The sequence below is a fragment of the Balearica regulorum genome, chromosome 2 (genome assembly GCF_011004875.1).
Source record: "Balearica regulorum gibbericeps isolate bBalReg1 chromosome 2, bBalReg1.pri, whole genome shotgun sequence".
In the NCBI taxonomy this organism is placed as follows: Eukaryota; Metazoa; Chordata; class Aves; order Gruiformes; family Gruidae; genus Balearica; species Balearica regulorum.
This window is the reverse complement of record NC_046185.1, coordinates 136,387,409-136,414,079: the sequence shown is the minus strand read 5'-3', so window position 1 is coordinate 136,414,079 and position 26,671 is coordinate 136,387,409. Positions and strand designations below refer to the sequence as shown.

General features: G+C 37.8%; 1 protein-coding gene across 1 annotated transcript in view; it reads right to left on the bottom strand.

Moving 5' to 3' along the window:
- The window catches only part of AGMO (alkylglycerol monooxygenase), a 196,100-nt gene that overhangs the window by 104,658 nt on the left and 64,771 nt on the right, over nt 1-26,671 (bottom strand). Inside the window, 2 exon segments of the mRNA XM_075746077.1 lie at nt 2,984-3,079; nt 9,079-9,182. Coding sequence (XP_075602192.1) covers nt 2,984-3,079; nt 9,079-9,182 — 200 coding nt within the window.

The following is a 26,671-nucleotide window of genomic DNA, read 5'->3' as shown; positions in this document are numbered from 1 at the left end:
TCACAGGAATATATGAGCCACTTGAGTTAAAAAAAATAGACCATGTCTGATCTGCTGGTAGGAAAGCTGGACAAAAAATGATGTAACAAATACTGAAGAAGGTCAAAGTTATGACACAGGAAACTTGTCTTAGCATTGTTTGAAACAGCACTGGCACATTCTAAATTAAAGTAGAGGAAAATATCAGGGATCATACTTTGGCTATAAACTTTTGCTGTAGGTTGAAACACGGCATAGAAAGTTTCAGCACAGCACAATCCTTCTCTTGTAATTACTGAACTCAATTTAAATTCCTCCCACAAAAAAAATCTTCCCTCAGAAAATGTCATATTTTCATTTCAAATTTCATATTCTTTCCTATTATTTAAATATCATGTATTTTTTCTTTTATAAAACAATAAATTGTGCATAACCTTTATTAAACTTTTCAGTGTTATGAAAAAAATAGCCTTAAAGAGAATTTTTTACTGTAGCTTACTAGATTTTCTTTTTCTGAAGGAGAAAGATGTGTAATTAAAATCTGTCAAGTTACAATTTCCAAACGTACTTGACTAGTCAATATGGGGCCAAATCCTGCCTAAGGAAACATCGATACTGATTAAAAGCAAGAGGAGTCTGAGGACAAGCTTAACACTTCTTATCAAATGCTCCTGAATTTTAGAAGCAAACTATTACATCTTGCACTGGCAGAATAGAAATAATGAAGCGTATCTCCACTAGACCACTAATGACATGCACTGCCACCCTGTAACAGCACCCACCACGGGCTCCCAGAGGACACCAGAGCTGCAGGGGGTGATGAATCTCAGCTCTCAGAGCAAGGGCTAGCAGCAGGCACTGACACAGGATGCTGTTTTCTATACAACCCCAGGCCTGCAGCCCCCCAAAACCCTCTATGTTGGGAAACTGCTGGAAACAGAGACTTACAGAAAGGATTTTCATTCTACTACAATCTGTGTAAGATAATTAGAACAGTTAAAATTCAGGAAAAGGATTGTTAAAAAAATTTAGAAATGCCACAGTTTTAAACAGTTAAATTGTAACAGTTGCTGCAAAAAAACCCAAAGATCAACCATATAATGGTGTAGCATCATATTAATTTCACCAAAAATACTGGTTAATATAAATCTGCATTGCTGCAATAGCTGCTACTATTTCCCTCCCTTTCCCTTCTCTTGTCTGTTATGCATTTGCCCTTGAGAGCAGGAAATCTGTTAATACATGGTGTAACCCTATTTCTATTTTGACATAATTTTTGACCTTAAAGCATGACTTCAACATATTTCAACCGATTTCAGTTGTGCTACAAAATCAACAATATCAACATTATTAATATCTTCTCTTGTAAATAATAATCTGTGATTGGATCAGTACAAAAGATCCATTGTTTTTCTTGGCACAATAATTTAATTTTTATAATAATTTTTATAATAATTTTAATGTTTCTCTATTATTGGCACAATAATTTAATAGTAAGGACTACTTATCTTTTCATTGAGACTGAAATTCATTCCTGTTTAGACTAGTGTCTAAACTTGGCACATATGCTATGGGAATTCTTTTTAAGCCCTATGAAGGATTTAGCGCTTTAGAGGGATGTAGGCGATTCATAAGCCTCTGAATTTCACTTTAGAAACTTTAGATGCACGCTGTGGCACCAGTGCTGAGACTCACTCAGTTACTGCTACACAGCAGAACATTAGAAAGATCTCAGCCAAGGAAGAAATGGCTTCAGGCAGCACAGAAGAGGTAGATGAGGCGTATTAGTGGCAAAACACAGTGAAACCAGTTTGGGGAATGTAAGGTATGGTCAAAGAAACTTTGCTACCATGCAATTCAGAGAATTCATTTGGTATAATTTCAAAGTGTTCAGATTTGTTCAAAACATTTTGACAAGCTTAATTGCATTTTGCTTGAGTTTATGCTAGTTCTGGTGATGTGTGTGACACTTTATTATAAGCCTTTCCTATTCTGGTGTTGCAGAGCAAAATGCATTAATTTTTTTAGATCTATATCAATGATTTTGGAAATGTGCTCAACAAAAGTGAAATTTCAACAGTAGAAGTTTGCTATTGGACCACTGTAAGTAGGATTTAAAAAAAAAATCTTTTTTTTTTTTAAAAGTAAATACACAGAAAAGATAAAATAAAACCTAAAATTTAAGCAACATAACCACCTAAAAGAGCAGGTGAAGAAAATAAAATTGTCTCCCAAAAGAATTGTTCTATAGATTGCATAATGAAACTACAGAGGGAAAAAGGCATCTGTATAGTCAGAAAAATCAAAGGAGTAGAAGCGTTGCAGAGATAATTAGCACACAGCCCACTAGGGGCTACTGACATAGAACACGGGATGCTTTTAAACGCCTCAAGTGTAGCGCAACGGAGAAGGCAGAAGATCAGTCAACCCCCGGACAAGTCTGGGAAACTACCTACTAATTACAGTACGTTATTAGGTCTATGTGTATGTAACATAGATATGTTCTATGCACTCACAAAACACAAATAAATAGGTGCAGTCATAAACAAATAGCCATCAGATAATCAAAGAGCATTTTTCATCTGACTACCACTTGCAGTAAGAAGGAAACAATATCTGACTTCAGTTGTAACTCAATGATCTTTAAGAAGCACTGGGTTTGGGATATTTTTCCCTAAAGTATTTATCTTAGAAATTAAATCAGTTTCAGTATCTGCCAGAAATGTTTAATAAGCTGCAAGATAGGAAAATATAGTATGAAAATAGCAAAAAGTTTTGATTCCTTACAGTTACTTTTTTTTTTTAATCTAATTGGGACCAACTGGCCTCATTGCTTCTTATAAACTTAGCAATATATATTCAGAAAAAGGAATAAAAATGAACAGATGTTTCTCCTTAAAGAAGTCAGACAAAGATTTTCTTACACAATAAATCAGCTGCTAGTGGATTTCCAGGACACTGCTCCAGGCTAACTGTTTAGGTATGGCTTAAAAACCTGGTTTACCTCTGTATGTATCCAAAACTGGTAAAGTAGATTAAACTGTAGATGAACAGCAAACACTGAAGGTGGAATGAAGAGAGCCATGGGCAAGTTGAAAATCTGAAAAGTGAGAAAGAAAATATACATTAAACGTATCATTCTAAACTTGTGACGATATAACAGTACTATCTCAGGAGCTCAAAGCACTGCACAAGATAATTGCTTCCTCTAATACCTCCATAATGTAGACATTATGTAGAACAGATACTGATTATTATGTTACAACTAGATGTGCTATAGCAAATGAGACAAATTGCTGCAAAAGTGATTTGCCAAAAGTCATAATGTAAGCAAGTAGAAAATTCAAGAAAAGAACTCAGAAATCCCGAGATTAGATGTTTATTCTGCATACTATATGGAGCATAAAGCAACATATCCTTGACCTGAAGCATTCACTTACGGGGAGAATTATCACAGAGTAAGCAAAGTGTGAATTTATAACGCTGTAGCTTTTCCACCTGAACTTCCTATGTGAGCACCATAAGGGCAAGGCAGCTTACCTGGCTTTCAAAGTTAATTATAATTTCTCACCTAACTTCCTCACGGCATCTCCCTTGAAGCCCCGATACATTGCTGAGTTCTAAAGATGTGCTAGCATGAAAACAGTTTCAGAAAACTGCTTAGGAACGACGCTGGTATCTTAGACAGCAACTAAAGTCCCAGGAATTTCACAATTAATTGCTTAACTGGCTAGAGCAATGGAATAGGGCTTCCAAGACCTTCACGTGCTAAAAGTCAGTCTGCTTTCTTCAGAAAAAGGTTTGTCTTCTTTTTTCCCTTCTACCTGACATTGTGTTATACCAGCTGCATTAAGAAGTTAATCCCTCCCTAAAATACAGAGTTTTTCCTCTAACCAAACAGTAGTGGAGGTATCCTCCAAGCTTTAAATATCTGTAGTACTCAGAGAAAATTTGGGTAGCAGATAAGAGCCCCCTGTGAAACACAGAGCAAAATCAGCAAACTCCATTTACAAATTCCTATTGTCCTCACAAAAATCAAATCCTTGAACATCAGAGAAAGCACTCTGCTAGCCATGACAGGCCTCCTGAGCCAGGAATTCCTTTAGCATAGGTCTGCACACAGCATTTAATGCCAATACACCCTCAGTTTTTGTCAAAAGGCCTACCCCATAGGTCAGATGTCACCCTGGGGCTGTGAAACAACTGCATCTCCATCCCCACGATGTGACTGACGCTCTCGAGAAAGCCACCACAGCTGTATCTCACTGTCACGAGCCAATGGAGGACTAAGGCCCTACAATCCCAGCTCTGTCTGCTGGCTTCGACACCAGACAATGGCTGAAGAGCTAGAAAGAAACCCTTAGGTCACTGCAGCTTCTGCATCACCCGGTAGGGCTGGGACAGCTGTGGTTTCAAAAACTACATTCAAAGGCTTCATGGATCACAGCTGCTCCACAAACTACACACGGGGCATTTCTGGTTGAATGTCTTGGAAGGTCCTTTCCAAGAAGTAAAGGCATTCAAAGGTGGCAGAAGGATTACGCTGAGCTTCTGGAACTTGGGGGAAATAACGTAAACTGATATTTTGTTTTAATCAGTCTGATCAGGCTGAAGTGTTTGCATAACATTTATAAAACAAAAAAAGAAAGAAAAATATATTCGGAAGGTGAAATTCACACATTCAATCCCTAAGAATCAGTCTAAGTAAACTGACAGAAATTCACAGTAACTTTTACCTAAAGTGGGAGCTACTAAATGTCATCAAGGGGGATGTGGCATTTAGGCATGAAATTTTGGGCTAGAGGTGGGCATGAGTCTGCTTTAAGAATTAAAAATGCAGATCAGACTGCCTTGTGCAGAAGACTACTAAACAGAAGAGCAACTGTCAAACCCACAATTTTTCATGCTCTGAAATAGGAAGGTAGCACAAGCCTCATACTTTAGAAGACATGCCCTAAACAGTGGCATGGAATCAATCTCTTTTCTGAGTTCCTTTTTTCTACTTCCTCTAACCTGGACTCCCTTAGCATTTAATTATTAAAAGTGGGCGAGCTACAAAAAAAAAAAAAAAAAAGAGACCACGAGATATTTGTCCCACAGCAGCCAGAAGGCTTGCATGGTTTTTCTCAAAGTTTATCTTACAAAGAAGCCAACGAAGGAGTAGGACACAGAGTCACATTTAAGTAAAGCTACTGCAGTTTTCTCTTATTATTGATTGTACCTGTCTAATGGCACGATAAGAGCAGGAAATTTTTTTCAAGGAATAGAGAGGAAGTTGATTTAAAAAAAAAACACCAAAAAAACCCAGATGGTTTTCAGATTATTCATGGAAGTGGTTGCAGGATTGAAAGCAGGGTTAAAAATGATATGCTTTTCCCCTAAAAGTATCAGAGGCAATTTGGTGGTATTTACAGATGACTCAGAGGGGAAGGAAGGATCCTCTTCGTATTTATTTTCTAACCTACTTCTCACAATGACTACCAGGATTTTCCCTGCTAAGCGGTGAGATGAGGGAAATTTTACATAAATCTACAGGTAAATAAGATTGACAAAGGAGAATACTTTCCTAACTGCCTCGTGTTTCCTTGCAACATAAGTTTTATTTTGCACAGAAAGGATTTCAAAGATCATTTACAAAAGTAGAACCCATACGAAGGAATGAAAACCTCTCCCATACAGAAGACTTGGGTTTTCCTATTTGTGGTTCCACTGGAAAAATAAGATCAATGTCTGGGAAAAAAAAAAAAATCATTAAATAGTTTTTCACTGGAAATGCCAATTCACCAAATCAAAACATTTCATGAGAATGTACCAGCTTTCACTAATCTGTAGAGGAAAAGCTTTCCTGCCTCCAAGATGGAATTTCTGGTCAAAACTGCAGAAAAAAAACATTTATCACACTCAGATCTTTTCCCACTTGTGGATTCAGGAACAGAGATTGAGAGAGCACCACAATAACTGATAACCGGATGGGAAAGGCACTCGTGGAGGCGGCGGAGAGGGATTCCTATCCGGGGCTGCCGCAGCGCGGCTGTGTGCCTTCACACCTAAGGCATTGCCCCTTTTGAAGGGTGCGTGTCCGCTGCATGCTCCCCGCCATGGGCATGCTCTACCTTTCTCCCCTTCATGTGTGAGTAAAAGCTTATAAATGCTTCCACTCCAGAAAGGGAAAATTTTGAAACTCCTGAGGTGTAGCAGGAGGACTGAGTTTCCCGCGCTGAGCCCCTCCGTTTCCAGGCTGGGTCTCTGGGGCCACCTGCCGATGCTCTTGCCGGCAGCCCGCGGGGGGCTGCGGGGGGCTGCAGGGCAGCTGCCGACAGCTACTTCATGTGGGCTATACTTCTGTGAGGATTCTGCAGGAGTAGGATAAAAAGCATGCATAAAAAAACCCCCCACAAAACACCAACCATATCCCTTACAGATCCCAGACCTGGCAGACTCCTCAGTAGATAAGAAGCGAACTTTGTGACTCTGTGCTGAAAAGAACAGTGTTACATATTCCCTTTCCAGATTTATATACAGATGTTTCCACTGCTTTTAAAACAACAAGGCATAATTCAATTCTAAACGTATACTCTAAAGCTATCAATTTATGACGGATCTGATATTTGCCATTAATCCTTTACCCTTGGAGGAAAGTTGAGAACTGGTACTCAAGGATTAAATCACAGCTTTTCAAGAAGGATTAAATCATAGCTTTTCAAGGTGTATATGTTACTTTCTCCTTTCACAATTACACTTTAACTGTTTCATCAGAAACAAAAATTTATATAGCATTAGCTTGCTGATTTCTTCTTAAAAATGAATATACTTTTTTTTTCCCACATATTTTTCCTGCAAAATGTACTACAAAATAATCTCTCAGTCTAACAGTAGATCTGCTTCTCTGTGGCCCCTCCACTGGAGTAACAAAAGCACTGTGTGTGCTAACGACATGAAGCAATACACATTTGGTTCCAAGTTCAGGAGTACATCTCACACCACTGATTGTACTTCAAGCATGTTTTTCTCTTCTCTTTCGTTTTACATCTTTTCAATCAGCTCAAGCACAACCCACACAGATTAATATGCTGATTTATTTATCTTATAATGTTTAACTTAAAACACATACTGAGCTGGCAGCAGAACAGTCCCACAATCCCACATCATCCACATAACTTTCTCACAGCCTCCACAAAACTGGATATCAAACTGCATTCAACAGTTACATTCAGCAACATCAGATCAGTCTGAGATTAACTAAAAGCTTCACTGAGGTTCAGCTTTGAGGCAGATGCATCCGTGGGGTTCTGGACAAGTCTGGCAGTCCAAAAAAATAGCAGTGCTATAAGAATTAGCAAGAATTCTTGCTGTGTTCATGCACAGTAAGGCTCTAGAGAAAGAAAACTGGCACCCCTCTCAAAAATTCGATGGGGAGGTAAATCAATATTTACATTAACCAACTGTCTTGGCTAATACCAAATATTTGGTGGAAAAACCACTGCAAAGTATTACGGATTCCTAGGTTCATTTCCCTTTGCTCAAAGCAAATGAATTTTAAATGTACATAGATTATTTGCCAAGCGATACCAGTGTGGTCCTGAGGACGGTCTTCAGAATCTAAGGCAGCCAGACATCTTGGCCTTCCTGAATATTTTACGCTCTCTGAGGTATCATCCTCCAAATCATGGAGGCAGGCAAAGTGCTCGTGCACACACCCATGTGTACACACAGGCTTTTTGTCTTTTTTGAATTATTGTTTTTGTTAAGCATTTGCACATATGGTCCCAATGGGCAAACGTGCAAAGGTTAAATCTTTAACATAGCAGTATTTACATAGGAAGCAGAGTTGTGACAGAGATACATCCCTTCTGGTATTGTTCATTATGGCCATTTAAATTTGAGGAACTCCTACTAGAGTAGATTACTATTTTCTGAATAAAAAATAACAAGAATTTACAGACAAGACTTTAAAAAACCAAAACACATAATATCTGTTTCACAATTTTCCAGAAGAAATAGTTGGTTTTTTTCAGAACCTGGCGCTTTAACTCATCTAATGCCATGGGCTTGAAACCGTTATAAACAAAAGGCTAAGTCCACGCTCAGTTATGTGAGCATAAATCCAGAGTAACTTTACTGAAGTTAATGGGGTTACACCAGATTTGTATGTGTGAGCACACACGCTTAGCTTTGAGTCATTTGCTCACAGGCTAGATGTAGAGATTGCCCGAGGACTGTGGGTTTCCTCCACCACCAGTATTATACCTCATTGGAGAAGAACATTTATGTATTTTATACATACAAAAACACATTGAATATTGCTTTTGAACTCTAATTCTGAAAATTCAAATTTTGAAGTTGTTATTCTTTTTTTTAAAAAAACCCAACTAACCAACCAAACTACAATCTCAGTTAAAAAAATAGAGTCAAAAGAGAACACAAGAGCACAACTGAAGAAATCAGCAGTTATCTTGGGCCCAAAACTGACCACTGAATAGTATGTTATATTTATGAATGTATTTGGAAATCTATATTTTTGAATCTGTAAATGAGTACTTGTCTTAATTTATATTGCATGTGTAAACAGCTCACCATTTAAAATAAATTCTATCTGAAATAACAGTAGGTAAAAGTAGTGGCATACCTCCCTTACTTACTGGAGTACTGACACATGACATGAATGAGAAGAGACAAATAAATACATTTGCATGTCCAGAGTAATCTTCAGTAATGATTTCTCTCCCTGCTCCTTTCAGTTATACAGATGTATTCTAGAGTAGTTATGCTATACTCTGATCTTTTCCTGTACTTATACATGAATAACCGATTGAAAAAAATTGTCCCATTTTAATCAAAAAGTTATGAAAACATAAATGCAGGGTTATAATTTGCCTTCTTAAACTTAACTACTGTATCTCTTTTCAAGTTTGCTGTACAAACATTAATGAATATATTTTTAAAGCTTATGATTCTCAGATTCTTCAGTTTCAGCTTCTGTGCTTTCAGTGTCAAACATCTTAAAAGATTTGTATGTTTTGCTTTGAAGGGAAATAAACACTATATTTTCACTTTTACTAAATCTTGTTGATATTGTTTGTCAAATCTTGTGCAACTTACCCAGGAGGTGTATTTCTGCAGTACAGATTGTCTCAAGGCTGTGAATAAGTTGTAATCCTCAGAACTATGATGTACTTGGTGTGCTGCCCACAGTATATTAACCTCTGCAAAACACATAATTTCTAATGAGGTATGTACTAGAGAACAAAGCAACATTTGTTTCCCAAGGCCTTTTTTCTTAAACTAAAAGCAACTAATCCCCCAATTTACACTTTGGTATTTACCATAGTATAGCAGGTAATAAAACCTAATGCTCAGAGCTGATGTTGGGTAGGCTGGGTTAAATGTCAGTAAGAGGACACAAGTCAATATAACTTTCATGCTGAGGAAGGCAAGGCTTTGGCAGGAACTAAAACATTCCTGGAAGAGCAGAAGGATGTGTGAGATGAGAATTAAACAGCCAGAAAGCCTGAGCTGAGTCCTGATAACATGAGTCAGTAGGAGCTCTCAGTCATATGCTCTCATTCGGCTGGTCCTGTGTGAAGCCAGGAGTTGGACTCGATGATCCTTACAGGTCCCTTCCAACTCAGGATATTCTATGATTCTATGAGCTTTGTTATGGGGTTCCAAGGGACAAAGACTGAGGATGCTGAATTGAAACCAGCCCTGAGAAGGACTTGGGGGTGTTGGTAGAAGAGAAGCTCAACATGACCTAGCAATGCATTCTTGCAACCCAGAAAGCCAACCGTATCCTGGACTGCGTCAAAAGAAGCGTGACCAGGAGGTCAAGGGAGGTGATTCTCCCCCTCTACTCCGCTCTCATGAGACCCCACCCAGAGTACTGTGTTCAGATCTGGGGGGTCCAGTACAAGAAAGACATGGAGCTGTTAGAGTGAGTCCAGAGGAGGGCCATGAAGATGATCAGAGGGCTGGAGCACCTCTGCTATGAAGACAGGCTGAGAAAGTTGGGATTGTTCAGCCTGGAGAAGAGAAGGCTTTGGGGAGACCTTAGAGCAGCCTTCCAGTACCTGAAGGGGACCTACAGGAAAGCTGGAGAGGGACTGGGCATGTAGTGACAGGACAAGGGGTAATGGCTTTAAACTGAAAGAGGACAGATGTAGATTAGGTATTAGGATAGACGTAGAATAGATATCAGGAAGAAATTCTTTACTGTTAGAGTGGTGAGGCACTGGGAACAGGGTGCCCAGAGAAGCTGTGGATGCCCCATCCCTGGAAGTGTTCAAGGCCAGGTTGAATGGGACTTTGGGAAATGTGGTCTAATGGAGGGTGTCCCTGCCCATGGCAGGGGGGTTGGAATTAGATGATCTTTGAGGTTTTTTCCAACCCAAACCATTCTATGATTCTATGCTTTCCTGCCTGTGTTTGTTTACTGAAGTTGTATTTCAAGACTAGAAGGGGACACCAAATGTTCCAAAAATCTTACACTTCAAATTTAAACAACTTAATTGTTTTCTGCTGTTATGCTTACAGTTTTCTGGAATATGTAAATCTTCAAGGCCACTTGTACCACAGACCACAAAACACAGCCATTGCCTGACCACCAACAACAAATGGAGAAAAAAAAAATAAAAAATGGTCACATGCTGGGAACTCTGGACCCAGCCAAAGGAGAGCAGTGACTCTGTTGTGTTACAGTTCAAAAAAAGTTGCTGGAATAAGGGCAAAACCAGTGTAAGCCACATCCTCTGAAGCTATGGCACCTCTAATGCACTGCAGTGAAGAATACTACTTCAAAATCCTGATTGTTTTTCAAGGTATTTTCTCATTAAGTGCAGATCTGGGTGGCCCCTCTACATTATATATTGATATCTGGACAGTCTTAAGTGGGAGATTAAGATACAAATGTTTATGGCCATCAGATGTATAGCGCCAAGGATGACCTTGATTATAGCAAAATGAGAAAGTGGGTGGTTAATGCAGAGGAAATAATGCCTATTTAGCATAAACCTAAATTTAAAGTCACATGGGTTTCAAAGGATGAAGTATACACAAAGCCTCAGCTGATTACAGAAATTAAAAGTTAACTGGTTATCTGCCAGCTTGCCACTCCCATTGCCACTGACTTTTTTCACCAGAGCAATTAGAAAAGTGCCTTTGGCAGATATTACAGATATTCACAGAATGATCTTATAACGTGTATTTAAAGTCCTGAAATTATCTGGTGCCAAGCTTACTTCAAATAGTTTAGGTCTGGTGACTAACATGTACTTGCAATGTAAAGTAATGCCAAAAAATCCTCTTAATGAATCTCAAGGTGTCTTCGCCACTTCAGGGGACTAGATAGTCTTGAAACAGACGGTAACAGTCTCGTATGCTAGAAACTGAGAATTTGAAATATAATGAATTTTCACAGTTAGGTAATTTACATGACAACATTGTTTCTGAATGTCCTTTAAGTCCTTGAAAATCCTTACAATTGCTGAATTAAAACTGTAATTTCAACTATCACAAAACACTTAATACCCAATATGAGAATTCTTCCTTCTTTAAATGCATTTGCTCCTGAAGGAACAAGTGTTCACTACATCAAATATTAGTGACCTGTCTCTCAAAAAAACCAACACAACAACATCCTAATTCATGTCTGCCTAATGAGCTCACTAGGAGATGAATTATTCAGGTGAGCTTCAGTACTCAATAATAATTTGTATTTGAAATGTTTCCCAAGACCTTGACAGAAGCTAAATGAGTGAACAAAGCATCTGAAAAGGTGGAGGTTAAAGACCTGTCTCCTTACTTGTTTTAAAAGCATTTACTTCCTATCACAAACTGTGTGTAACACAAGCCTCCACTCAATGAAGTACAGCTGTACAAACAGGGTACAGTAACTGGATCTTGCTTCTTTCCCTCAGTCATTTTTCAGCATTGTGAAAAGTTCAAGGAAGGGAATCTATGATGATTTTTACAGTCTACTTTCATTGTAGTTAAGGTCAAATGGTTTTCAAAATGAATTACTAAAAAGGCATTTTATTAGCATTCATTTTTCAGCTAAACTGCCTCTTACACTAATAAGAATATGGAATAAGGTAACTGAATATTGGTAAAATGTTAATCTTTCAGATGTGTGAGTCACCTTAAATGATCTATCACTCAAGAATATACCACGGCAATGTTAGGGACATAAACAAACAATTCTGCCACAAGTAATTTAACTGCTAAAGCTATTTCTGACTTCTTCTGTTACAGCTAAGTAAATTAAATCCTGCTCCTTAATCCTATTCTTGCTGACATCAATGGCACAGACTGTGTTAAATTCCTTGGCAAAATAGACAGAGTTGATGATCGGAAATAAATTTATCTGAAGAAACTGATAATCAGTATTTTTTCATTTGAAGCAAAAGAATAATATCATTAATAAGTGTGAAATAGATAACCCCAAAACTCAGACTGCAACCATTAGGACATTAAAAATGTTACAATTATAATGCCTAAAAGACATCTCACAAACGTAAGAAACAGACCAAGCATTCTTCAAAGAATACAGCTGAGTGCTCAGCAACTACTCACGATAGAAACCGAAATATGTCTATAGAAGAGTTATGTTTTCACTTTTTCATTCACAATGATGATAACTTGAAGCAAAATGAGAAAAAATATTTGAATGAGAATGAAATTATAAAAGTCTTTCTCCCAGGCACTCTCATTTGTATTATTACATAATGACCAAAAAAGAAAGCAAGACCGAGATATAGCCAATTCCAGCACATTTTTTTTCTTTTAAAAAAAGTTTATGTAGAAAACGGGAAGTATTACTGCATTTTGTAGATCTCTCCAGTTTAAATTCTCCCATGAAGCCACAGGAAAAAAAGTAGGTGATGGAAATGGAGAAGCCACCCAGACTACACTCTAATGGAATTTTTGATGTTTTCTAAGTCAAATGTGATTGGTAAATAAATTAAAAAAAAATACATAACGGCAATACCCATATGCACAAAAATGCTATTTTTGATTCAGGAAAATGAAGGTCATAGAGTCATAAGATAATTCAGGCTGGAGAGAACCACAGGAGGTCTCTAGTCCAACCTCCTGCTTACAGCAGGTTCAGCTTTAATTTCCTGACAATTACACCAAGTTGGGTCTTGGAAACCTTCTGCATCTTCTGGTATGATGAAGAACTACCTCTAATGGAAAATAAAGGTGATATTTCCTTTTCATGTAGTTGTGAGGAAAGGTATGCAAATTATAACCTAGCACAGCATGGGCCTCCTTTCCTGGTGTGGCTTTCCCCAGGTTCCTGTTAATGAGTGGAGACCCAATGAGCTATTTGCATCTGGGGAAGAACAGAAAAACTACATATTGCTACTGGAGATAATTATTATTTAATACATTATTATTACCATTGTATAGAATCAGTAAATATTTTCTTCCATCATCCAATGTGAACTGCAAAAGAATAAGCATGTAATCTCAAAATGGAATGAATGATGGTAGATAGGTGAGGAGAGAAAGAAAACTGGTGTTACACAGGAATTGCTGGATGATGGACAAGTTATTATCTGGCCCTCAGTTTTCACTCTAGCTCTTTAAGTTTCCATATAGTTATCTCGGAGTCATATCTGAGTTGATAAAAATCAGTGCGCTCCAAGTGGTTGAGATATTTGTATCCTAATACTAATTCTAAAGTAAAATTAATATTTGCCCCTTCTAGAATTAGTCCACTATATGAATGCTACTGATAGAAGAAAAAAATGAGAGGCTGAGGGAGGTGGCCTGGAGGAGGCTTTGGGGGACTTTACAGTAGCATAGAAGCACCACTGAAGCACTGGTTATCAAGGAGCTGGAGCCAAGCTTTTTACAGTATTCCCACTTTATCTTCTTTTCTGGGTTTTCCAAAAGGAAGAAAGATTCATGATGTTATGTTGCTTTTCCACTTCTTCCCTCCCTCCTCCTCCTAATTAATGCATAAAATGTAATATTTCACACACCATCACAGCCATATCAGTACGGCAACCAATGATTCTACTTAGCCTTATTTTTTTTTCTATTTGTGACTCATTTTTTGGCACTAATCATATCCCTTTCTATGAGACCCAAAGATTGTTACAAGGCTGGGGCAATATTTCACTATTTCTGAAGAATTTCTTTTGTGGTAGGAGAAATTGGTCATAGTACACATAAGATTTCTCTTTAAGAATAATTAATGCAGAGAGTTCAAAAGCTACAATTTCTGTAGCTTTCAGTGATTTCCACAGCCCAACACATTTTGATTAACAACAGGATGCCAGAAAGTCCTGCAGTCATTTCAAGGAGTTATGTCAATGAAAACAACCATTTTACACAATCCTAAAATCCTAAATGGTAAAGATTTGATGACTTTTTAATGAATAAAAAAAGATTAGATAGAACTTTTAATTAAAACGGGGTAATTTCTTTGCATGCAGCTTTGTAAGACCTGGATCTAAAGTAAAGTTGGAAAAAAATACAGAGGATTTAGAAATACTTCCACAAGATGAGTCATGTAAAGATTCCATTCCTTTTCAGTCATCGCTGACTGTAGCTAGGAGAACAGGTGAAAGTTTCCCCTCAGCATCTACTTAAATTTAAACAAAACCTTCAATTTGACTACGCTTGCCATCTCTTACGAGATTAAATACCTTCAGTATTCAGTGAAGAACTGAACTGCCATTTACCTAGCTAGAAACTTAGAAGATAGCAAAATTACATTTACTGTGCCACGGATTACCACCTTAAAACGAACTCCGCAAAGCCAAGCGCATGGCAAGAAATCTCTCGCTCACGGCGTGGTCCCTGCTGACCCCAGCGTGGAAACTGCTGCTTCCTGGGGCAGCTGTAACCTGCAGCACTTCAGAGGCAGGTACTCTGTGCTGCGTTCACCTACAAGCAATAGAAAAGGGATCACCTCATGGGCCTACTTCTCTCCAGTCAGAATTAGTGGAAATCCCAAGATGACTGGGGAAAGAAAAATGGCCTGGAAGGTAAATCTTCCAGTCATTCCTTTTCTATGTATTTCAACCCTCCCTACAAAGGTGAAACAGTGAAGAATACCTAGTATTTAAATAATTTACCCACTGAACTATTAGCTTTTCTTATTCACAAAACAATAACTGTTTGATTAACTACTACCTTCCTACCTTTTTTTTAATTGATCTGTTCTGTTGATGCTTCCGAAATGTTTGAATAAATCTTTTCTCATGCAGGGCTTTTTCAAAGAGTCTCATTCCCTGCTGGATTCTACACTTGCATTGGATGAACAACTGAGAGAGAGTACCACTTAAGTTTTGTTACTGGGAGGGACAATTACTGTTTTTTTGGTTTTTTTTTTAATAAAAGCTGGCTAACAGTCTGTATTTTGGGACCCAGAGTATATGCCTTTATTAAAATTGGGAGATCACCCTAGAATACATTCCACCTCACATGAAAACAAAAATCTACCTACACGGATTAATAATCATCTCCACAACAGAAGTGGATACGATCCGTGCATGCCTCTCCTGTTTAGTATGTTGTGGTATAGTCCCTCTTTTGCTACTCTTCTGATCCAACTTTGGTTTACGCTTTTCGTTTTAGTGTTGTTCAATAAGAGTTGCAAGATAGGTTATTTGCAAAAGCCTCTGCTTCCTTCTTGTTAGAAACATAATTCTTATAGGAATGAATTTTTTCCTCAGTTACGTTAGTGTAAGTGTAGGGCAGTACGGGTTTAATGAGAACAGGATTAGATCCAAGGAATTTATCTGGAAGACTGTATTATATACCACACACAAAGAAGTGTGTATACAGGGAAATGTACTTTTTTTTTAATAAGACACATTTTTCTTACATTGTGGCCTTGGCTACAGTGAGTGTTAGTAGTTTGTATTCTCAGGACGATCTCCTATGTAAATCAAAAGACTAGCTGTAAAGAGCTCTGGGTTCAAGTGGTGCATGAGACTTGATCTGCTATATAGCTTCAAACAATTTTCTTAACTTTCTTCTTCAGCACATTTTTATTGAGAAGCACCTATCTGCGCACGTACCTGACACAGACCAGTTTTCAGCATTTAGAAAGTAGGACTTCCACTGCTGTTTAGAATAATAGGAAAAACAGAATCCGCTAGCCTTTGCTCCCAGAGTTAGTTTGTCGGGAGAAGTGGAACAGCTCAGAAGCACGTCTTCAGCCTCAGCACCATCTAGTCCTCTTTGGTCATTTTGCAATGAAATATATTGCAGCACCCAGTTAATTCTGGGATAGGCAATCATGCGACATGACACACAGCCGGTCTCAAGCAGAAAACAATGCTACCATGAGACACTCTGTAACCTACATAGTTGCAACCCAGCAGCTTAATTAGGAAATTTCATTAGGCATTCAACATCTGATGATTCCGTGATACGAGATGTGCTTTTTCTGTGCTTTGTTCAGTGTTATCTCTGGTTTTCACCCCCCTTCTTAAGTTACTGTATGTGGTCAGCAAACTATTTGGTGAGGGGGCTAACTTATAATCGAGTAATACATGGTAAATGCTCCCATGGCTTACAAGCCAAAAAACGGAGCAACCTTCTACAAAACCTGCCTCCAGAATCTGTGCACAAGCCAAAACCTTCTGCTTGATCTGCTGCCATACCAGTTGAAAACACAAAACTGCTCCCACACAAAAAATCCACAATAAGATCTGCAAAACTTAAAATGCAAAATGGTCTAGGGAAACGTGGGAAGAATCAAGACAAGCCAAAGCATTACATATGCTACCCAGAACAAACAATGGGCCAGATTATATCCCCTCTTAGCAAGAATCTGCGGCACTGTGAATTACACTCAGATACAGATTCAGAAGTGTAAAATATTTAAGGTATCACATGGTTAGGAAAGCAGAGCTTGGCCAGGCCAAAAATAATGGTCCTCTCAACCCATATGTGCCCTATATTATTTCCTGGCATCGTCATAAGCATAGGACATGAATGGAAAGGCTAGAAAAAGCCACAGTGTTCCTGAAGACACAGTCTCTTCTAGCAGTAGTTCCCTAGGAAGCTAAGCTGCATGGATTCAACTTCATACAATGTAGTTATATCAATGTAAAAAAGAGTAAAAGTCTCAATTAATTATATTGGGACAGTCCTAACCCACAGTCTGTGACCTTTTCATACAGTTGCCAGGAATTGAACAGTCTCTTTCCACATATGCCATGGAAAACCACAAAGGAATAAAGGTTATTAGGTAAGGATTCAGAAATTAATTCACAGTGACTTCACTCATAGTTTTAATAGAAAATGAATGTGCATTCCTTTGTGGGGAAAGATACTGAGATGATAAATGATCCAAAGCAATTTTAGCATGCAAATGTTGGATTTGGACCCTTTCACAAAGACAAATAGGAAAAATTCAAAAGATGAAGACATACACAGAAGGAATGAAGTTTTAGTAATGTGTGACCTCTGAAAATAGTGGAACATTTGGCAAGCGTTTTAGTACACAGTAGGTGTCTCACACAAATTCTGCTGTACCAACTTACCCAACCGACATGTTTCTCACACCTTCCTGAAGCCAATTGTTCAAGTTCTCTAGTTGCTTGGAGCAGCTCTGTATCTGGTTGAAGTTTTGTTTGCCTGAGCTCTGGATGATCTATGTAGCAAAGATCCAAGTCTCTGGATCATGAGGAACCATGATGGTGGCAGCTGTTATGCTGTCACTTCTCTCTTTCATGCCTGTATAAGACTCAATTCAGGTACCCTGTTTTCCAGGTGTTCTGGCTTTCATAACAGATTCTTTTTCTGTCTGAAAACAGCTCTGATTTGTAACAAAAAATAAATTGGTGCCATGGTAGTTTCAAGGATACCTAAACCGTAGCATAAAATCCTGTTTGTGAACCCAGTCCCAAACCCTGTCAAGCATTTCCTACCAATATTCAGCTAAAGTTTCTCAACTATCCTTTCGTCAGTGAGGGTTCCTACTGGCTATAGCAAGGTTTATCCACCTTACACCCTCACAGCCTCTTTATTGTGTGACACAGTATATGTTAACTTCTGCAGCTCATTGATGTAGCAATGTTTTGCAGCACTTAGCTCTTTCTGCACCTTTTTTACTACAAAGAGGAGCATATGGCTCATTAATTGCACAACTATAAATCATCCTATTGGTGAAATTAAATTTATATATTAAAATAAAAACCTGCAACAAATTTCTGTGTAAAGGAGAAGATTCTCAGCAGCTGGTGCAAAGTGACTTCTATAGATCTGTGCCACTTTATACAAGCTGCAGACTTGACTCAAGCTTCTCCAAATATGGCCGATTAGAGCACTGGCAATCGTTAGTTCTGAGCGTTTGCCAACCTGTATAATATAACTTGGTGTTACTGAATACTGATGTCAAACTGTGGTATAAATGTGTGAAACACATTAACTGTGACCTAATTAGCACTCTACTCCTTAGCTTGATGATAAAGAGAGCTGAGACTAAATTAAATAAATTCTTTTGAAAATCAAAAGTTACTTTGGAGAACCTATAGGGGTTTTTTATCTCTTTTTTTTTTTTTTTCTTTCCTTCTCCAAAAGCATCTCAGCCACTGAAATGTCAGCTTATGCAATTTGAGAACATATTCATCTTGGAGGATCTTAGAAGGAAACTGCTGGAATGAAATGGAAAAAAAAAAAAAAAGAGAAGATAATTCTCCTTTTGTTTTTTTGGTGGGGGGTGGGGGTGAGAGTTCTTATTCTGTATTCTGGGCTGTCTCTACAAAAGATTGATGTCTGGTGTCACCGTTAGGAAGTGCAAACTGTTCAGCTTCATTGCAATCTATGTCCTCATCCTCTTGCTCTGCAGGATACCACATACTTTGGCAGGCAATATTCAGATGGGAAGCACTTTAATGGCAAGAATGGATGCCAGTGAAACCTTTTCCCACAATGTTCAAAACTCTGAATGTGCATACGTTAAAGCAACATAAAGCTGCAGGATATTAGGAAGAAAACAATAACTGATACTAACTCAGCCACATTAATCTTACTTTTTGCCCCTCAGAACAATACATTTAAAGAATGCTAGGGAAATATACACATGCAAAAACAAAAAAGGGGAAAAAAAAAAAAAGATGAACTGGAATGAATTAAAGTCCTCCAACTCAAAGGCATAAACATACTTTTTCAAAGGAAATATCCATGGCCTCTCCACATAACTTTTTACCTCATAGGTCAAATTCCTACATTCATATATTTGGTTCTTCATTTTTCCAAGCCAGATATAGTAAGAATTAACATTGATAAGCCAATGAAGTTATTCTGGTGTAAAAGAGGAATTAGCTCTACATAGTCTTCTTGTGCAGAGTGTTTTAGAAGATTTATTAAGCCAAAGTTCCTGAATGATAGATGTGTGGAAATGTAGAATCAACATTGATAAGTCAATGAAGTTATTCTGGTGTAAAAGAGGAATTAGCTCTACGTAGTCTTCTCATGCAGAGTGTTTTACAAGATTTTATTAAGCCAAGTTCCTGAATGATAGATGTGTGGAAACGTAGACTAGATTTGCAAAGGAATCTATTGAAATTTACTGAGATATCAGGAAAGCCTGGAGGACATCAAGATGCACCATCTCCCCTTAAATAAACTTTTAAAATACTCTAGAAAAAAAAAGATACATCTAACTTTTGTCCTACTCCTTCACAGATTTCCAAGCCATAGAAAAAGCCAGACAGACACTTTAGGCAACGCTCTCTATGGACCTCATCCAAACGTTATTGAATTCAGTTGAAAAATATCCATTAACTTTAACGGATTTTGAAACAAGTTCATCATATATTATACAATTCAAAAATAAGGATAGTTAACCCCTTGAAATCAAGTTCAAGTATTTAGTGAGATTGGCCCACCCATAGTTATTTATACATTTGTTTTACAAACAATATAGAAATAAAAAGAGCCAATATAGTAACATTTACTGTGTGCTTATTTATCAGTGATAGATTCATTGCATTTGGTAGTCATACTGCTTATTTACAGCATACACGATGCATACAAAAAGAAACCTGCACTTCCACAGATTATATTTGGACCAGTGTTGTCAGTACTGATACTCCCATCCCTAAAAGCACATAGCTAACCACAGATCCTCTGTGTCCATCAAGTAACTACCTATCACTGCATCTGTCATACAACAGAATGGCTCCAAACACTATGAAGCATCCTGAAACTTTAATAAAGGACATGGAAGCCATGTAGACAGATATATTAAAGAGACCAGAACACAGGCAACTGTCAAAGCACTCAGCCTTAATTTAAAAGTGAAAAAGAAAGGAGACATATAAGCTTGCCTCCATACCCCACCAAGCTGGGATCCATCTAGTAGATCCCGCCCCTAAGTGTGTCAGCTAGGACTACCTACAGGATGCCTCTAGCACCACAACGCTATCTTCAAGGTTTTCTTTCCCATGACTCCCTGCCCTGTCCCTTCAACAGGGAACAAAGACACGTGCCTAAATTAGGTCTACACAATTAGTTCTCTACATTGAAGCTACCGATGGGAATACAGGTACCGGCAGTATGATCAAACACATTTAGCAAAAAGGCACGAAACAGCCTTTAAGAAAGCCTTTTACCTGAGTGCCCATTGCTGCTGATGCTCTCTCTTGAACTTTGACCATCAGTCAGAGGAGTTACTTTATATTCCATTTCCCCAAAATATTAATAAATGATTACTAGCTGAAGACCAGTCAAGCCACACACAGTAGAATTTCAGGTACAGAGTTCATTTCAACGTTTGCCATAAGTTTTGGTAGTCATGTTTGTGGGGCCGAAGCTGCTCCAGCACTGCCAGCAAACACTGAAACAGAGCACAGGTCTGGGAGTTAAAATGAGCGTTGGCAGCAGCAGCAGCTAACAGATGAATCCGGAGGTGTGGGGGAGCAGGAATACCAACAAGCTCCTATGATGCTAATTCAGACTGATTTGTCAAAGAACAGCTACAGCACTTGACCTGTAAAGACGGTCCTCCTACACGCTCACTGGTTTTTCAGCCACATCTCCTGAATGATGTTGCATTTTCTGACTTTAAAGGCCTACAGCCAGTGGCTGGATAATTAGTAGCAGAGCTAACAGAAAGGAAAGGATTTCAGGGACAGAAGATACCAAGTACAGAAAAGAATGATTTTTAACTGATTAATTATGACATTTTAATATACCCCACTGTAAATGAATTAATTTTTATCATTTATCTGTTTAAGCTATAAAATAAGCTAAGATTGAAAACTTAATGCGGGATGCATCTGCTGTACTTTGTACTTTCCAAACACACAAAAATAAGCATTAAAGCTATGAAGTGCAAGATACTAGACTGCAGACTTACCTCAACCACTAAAATTGTATATAGGAAACAGATCTGCCTAAGAAAAATAGGCTCCTCTATTTTATAAAGTGCCATTATTATCTGGCAAGGGTAGGGTATTTTATTTTCAATATAAAAATAGAAGGCTTTGCTGCTTTGAGATCTCTGGTTAAAATCCATCACTAGACCAAAGAACTGACCCAAACTGAGCGCATGCTGTTGGCCTCTTTAGGCAGATTGTGCCAAACGTAACTCTAGTCTACCAAAACACTCCTGTTACTCCACAGCCAATCTCCTCCCACAGTTAGCAGGGGAGGAGAGGGAAACAGAGAATCTTTCTCTTTATCTGCTAAGTGTTGATTTTTTTATGGAAAACATACTTGTAAGTACAAAGTTTTACAGTGTGTTAAGACATATCAAACAGTAAGCATTTATGTATAATTTCATAGGATATTTTATATGCGCGCCAGTACCCATTATCTCTATACCCAGCATGGGAGCTCTCAAAGCTTGTAAGTTGAATGACTAGCCCATATTCATCCCAGCGCTCTTATATTCTTTGGTAGAAGGTCCCAGCAATGGGCGAAGTCTTTTTTTTTCCAGCTGCTCAGCCAAGAGACACTCAGCGGCAGCTGAACAATGGCCAGAGGGAGGCACGGCACAACTGCGCCAGTCCAGGCTAACAATACCCTTTCCCAAAACCCCAGAGGAACTGCTAGGAGTTTATACTAGGGAATCAAGACCCAGATCATCAAAATAGTATCATTTACAGCACCTGGTGCCAGCATCACAATATCTAGACAGTGGCTATAGCACAGGAACCTTCTAGGTTTCCTTCTAGGCAACCTGGTCTAGTGGAGGGTGTCCCTGCCCATGGCCGGAAGCTTGGAACTAGATGGTCTTTAAAGTCCCTTCCAACCCAAACCATTTCATGATTCTTGTATGAACACAAGTGAGCCTAATTTAGATTTAGTTGCTAAAACACATCAAAGACAGAAAATTTATATGTGTTTGTCAAGACCTTGAAGGATATGAAGGTTGACATTATTTCGCAGAAGCAGATCAGACCATTGTTTAAGTGATTGTTTAAATCATTTTAATCTCATTTAAATAACATTCCCAATTATTTAACCACCCCATAGAGAAGCAGCATGTCTGATAAAGTAAATGGGAATTGAGAGACACGGGCAGAACAGTAAATTTCTCTGTTTCTTAGTTTATAGATTGAAAATGTTACTTCACAGGGCTGTTGTTTACTTTGCTACTAGCAAAAAGTCATGTAGTTTAAGAGTACTAAAGACTCTCCTTATCCCCCCTCCCCCCAAAATTACAAGATAGTAGTGCCTTGATAGAAGTTGGAGAAAAGAATAATAAATGTCTTAGCAGCATGTCAGTACAGATTATAAATAGCACAGTTGTCTGCTGTCTAAAAGCAAAATAAACATCTACATTTTATAATTGGTCAAGGCAATCATACCACTGCGTAAATGTTCACCTAATCCTATCACACCATTCTTCTGATCATCTACACATTTTCTCTGAAACTAGATTACAAACCCTTAGATCAGAAGCATTTCTTCCTGTACACTTGTTGAACATCCAGAACCTACCAGCTCCAATCTCTTCTAGGACTCTGGGATCTCCTGTGCCATAAGACCACATAAGGTCTGAATAATCTAAGTTATAAGGAAAGATTTATAAAGGTGTAGAAGAGGCAGATACATTTGTTTCTGGAATAAGATAGGACTGGTGAAGTAGAGCTCAGTGGAAAAGCAGGTGGTTGAGATTATAATCAACCAATCAAACAAACTCAGGCAAGCTGGACCAGATGGCCTTTTTTCTGTTACTAATATTACTTATGTTCCTATTCAGCTGTAAGAAGTTACAAATAGTTTACCTGTTCAGATTTTTCTGACTCAAATTACATAAGATCAATGCTCTCACTTCACCATCACATTAAAAGTTATCATGACACTGTCTGTAGTTGTATTTAATAATTTACAATGCTGCCTACCCAGAGGAGAAACTGGTAGGTGTAACAGAAGAAGTTTTGCCTTTTACAACACAAATTATGTAGCAAACCATATAAAAAGGGAAAGTAAAAAAAGAAACAACAAAAACTTAATCTAGAGGATTAAGTGCTACTAGATAGAAACAAAATCTAAAGCTAAACCATATTTCCTGTATTAAAAGATGAAATTTTGAAGGAAAACTAACGGGCGTGACTAACTTGTAGTCACACAGATTGCATGACACATTAATCTACAACTGCACCAACCATGTCTAAATCTCTCCTTCATCTAACATGGGTCACAGTTCAGAGGCTATAAATTTAAATTCAGGAAGGTATTTCACAGGTGCAAAAAACCCCCTCTAAACTCCCAATTTACATTAATTTATTTCAATATTATACTGGCAATTTTCATACATAAGATAAAGCTTATTTTAAAATTCAAAATAATGTGAGAATGGCTTTTGCATGACATGACAGCAGATCTAAATTACTGTTAGCAAAGCAAACTTATTACCAGTTGTGGGGTATACACTGTAAAGATTCTAATAATCCAGTGAAAAAGTTAACAAACAGCACAGGAGCAATAAGATTTACAGTATTACAACTATACATAAGAGCAATCCACTCAACACCTATCTTTACTTTCCAAAATAGCTCTCTCCACAGCAATTTCATCTCATACATTATAATATTTAAGATATCTCATAAATGTTTAGAAATTATTCTGCATTTATGTCTATTTACATTTTAAATATCTTGATCAATTAGAGTTTGAGTTTTGATTCAGCTCTTCAAGCATCCTGGGTGCAGGAGCACGAGGGCACTTGAAGAACTGCTAAATTCCAGTTCAGATCTATTGGGACCCTTAGAGGAAACTACAAAAATGTATAAACTATCTATACCTATTCTTCATATATGCTTATTAAAGCAGGCATAAAACATGGTACTTCTTTCAGCTACTAATATTCGTAGTTATGGATTGCTGCTTCATTTCCTTGTAATTATTCCAGAGGAATGCTGGAGGAAGAATTTGAAACTAAAAATATATTACAGCTGCCAGTATAGATCACATTTCTGGAACAGCTTTAACAACATGCTTCACACATTTTCTTGATTCTGATTCTGTAGACATGCAAGCATTTTCATTGACATGTGGTATGGGTTTTTGGCTGGTTTGTTTACCATTTACAGTGACAGTACACAGCACATCATTGTCTTTAAACGTACTAGGCTGGCCTGGCAGTGGAATGACAGGTGGAGTGAGCATAGCCAAAGGTGATGATGAAAGGAGGATGCTTCCCAAGGAGCACACAAAAAACCTGCATGGGGATTATTCAAATCAGGATGTCACTATAAACTTCTTGGAGTTGCATCCCTCCCTGGAATTACACAGTGGGCAGGCAATACATGCATTTTCACAGCTTTTTCCAGCTTGAAACATTTCAAAGTTTTTGGGTATCTTTATTCAGAGAGTTTTCTTGTTCTAGTTTATACATGTATCCAACCTTCTGGTAAGGCAGAGCTTTAGAGATTAGAAGCCTTCACTATATTCCAGCACTGCCACATTTCAAGGAAAGTCAGATGAACAGTTGTATCTCAAGGGTTTTGTTAATTTGGGACCTACTACATATGGAGATGTGATTATTTGTGCGTTCAAGCATTTTATTCAATCAGAATCACATCAATTTAAAAAGGCTTCTTTTATTTTGCACCATGTACGGTCTCAATAGCCTTTGTGTAAGTAACTGAACAACTGAAACAACTTAGTATTTATCCACGTATTACATCAGTTAATGCCAGCCTCATTATTTCAGCACAATAAAATAAGCATCAATGCAAGAAATTGAGACGAAAGTGCTTATTATGCAGCTAAATATACAGAGAGGTAGTTTTGGGGAGTTTCTCTTGAAGGCCACAGCCATAATCCCTGTGTGATCATCTGACTAAATATTATGTTGGTGTACTCTATATACAGATATTCATTTATTCAGATTTGATTCTGCCTTTGCATATTTTAATAAAGATATTTATTCTGGACTACTTACTCTCCATCTGTTTTAACGCAGCAAAGAAGAGCAGAATGCTCATACATAATCAGTCTGATTATCAGAAGGACACTTAAAAAGTTAAAAGAATCAAGGGCAAAACCAATAAAATCTATGCCAGCAACCAGAGTCTCTTCTATGACTCTTCTAGCATATTTTCAAGTGTATCAATATTCTACTTGACTCTTAGACCGACGAACATGCACCAAATGGGAAGTACAGAGCAAGCACATTTCTCAGAGAATTCTCAAAAGCACTAAATAAATAGCATGGTCACAACTTTCTGTTCACGTTTAATTCAACTATCTCCTCTTCTGGTAGGGAAATCAAGTTAGCAGATCAGGCTCAGTCCTTATGGTTTCATGAGCCTAACCAGGGACAAAGATCTGTTTAAAGAAAATCTGTGCGTGTATTTGCTGTAAGCATTGGAATTTTCTAACTGTTTAAAGAATTCTGGACAGTCTCTTTTTATCAAAATTGCTTAGAAGCTTTCATTTTAATCCAGTTTAAGGATAAAAATAAATTATTCTTTCTATAATTATGTTTAGTATTAAAAAAATAAAGAAACTCAGAAAGGCAATCTGATTTCATTATTGAGTATTTTGCATTTTGCCTTTTTGCCTATTACTTAAGTAGTTTCGAGATAGTTTTAGGATTCTTATCATGATCTGTTCTATCAAACTACAGTAGACAAATATGGCGTATAAATGTTGCTCAGGAAAAAAAGTCCCAGGCACAAGCAGGTTTTCAGATAGGCCTTAATCCTGCAAGGTGCTGAGGCCTCAGCAGTGTGCATGTACAGCAGGCTGTGCCAGTCTTCTCTTGAGCTGCACTGCTAGACTAGAGCAACAGGAGATAATAAAGCCTGTGAAACAACAGGACTCTCTAGAGACCATAAATAAACTTTCTTGAACTTAAACTCTAGAAGAATTTCACACCTTTGGTGTCCTATGGATGTTAGGAGCTTACATATAAATTGCTAACCTCATGACCCAAGGAGTATGCAATTTATGACCTCATGCACCATGAAATCTACAGGTGGGGTGGTTTTCTTGCAGCTTAAAAAGTGAATCACAAATGACAAATATTTGCATAAAATTCTCACCAACCATAAAGATCCGGAAGATTGTTCCTTGTCACTTTCAGAAATGTACTACTTTTATTTTAAATTTATTTCTGGATAGAAAAATTTTGCTGATGGCACAGTACCAAAAAAATATGGTTTTCTTCATAACTTCTTGTTATACGTCAAAATGTTGGAGGAAGTCTTGACAAGAAAAATTAACTTACTGACTAATCTCCTGGAAAGATCAATGAGATGATTAT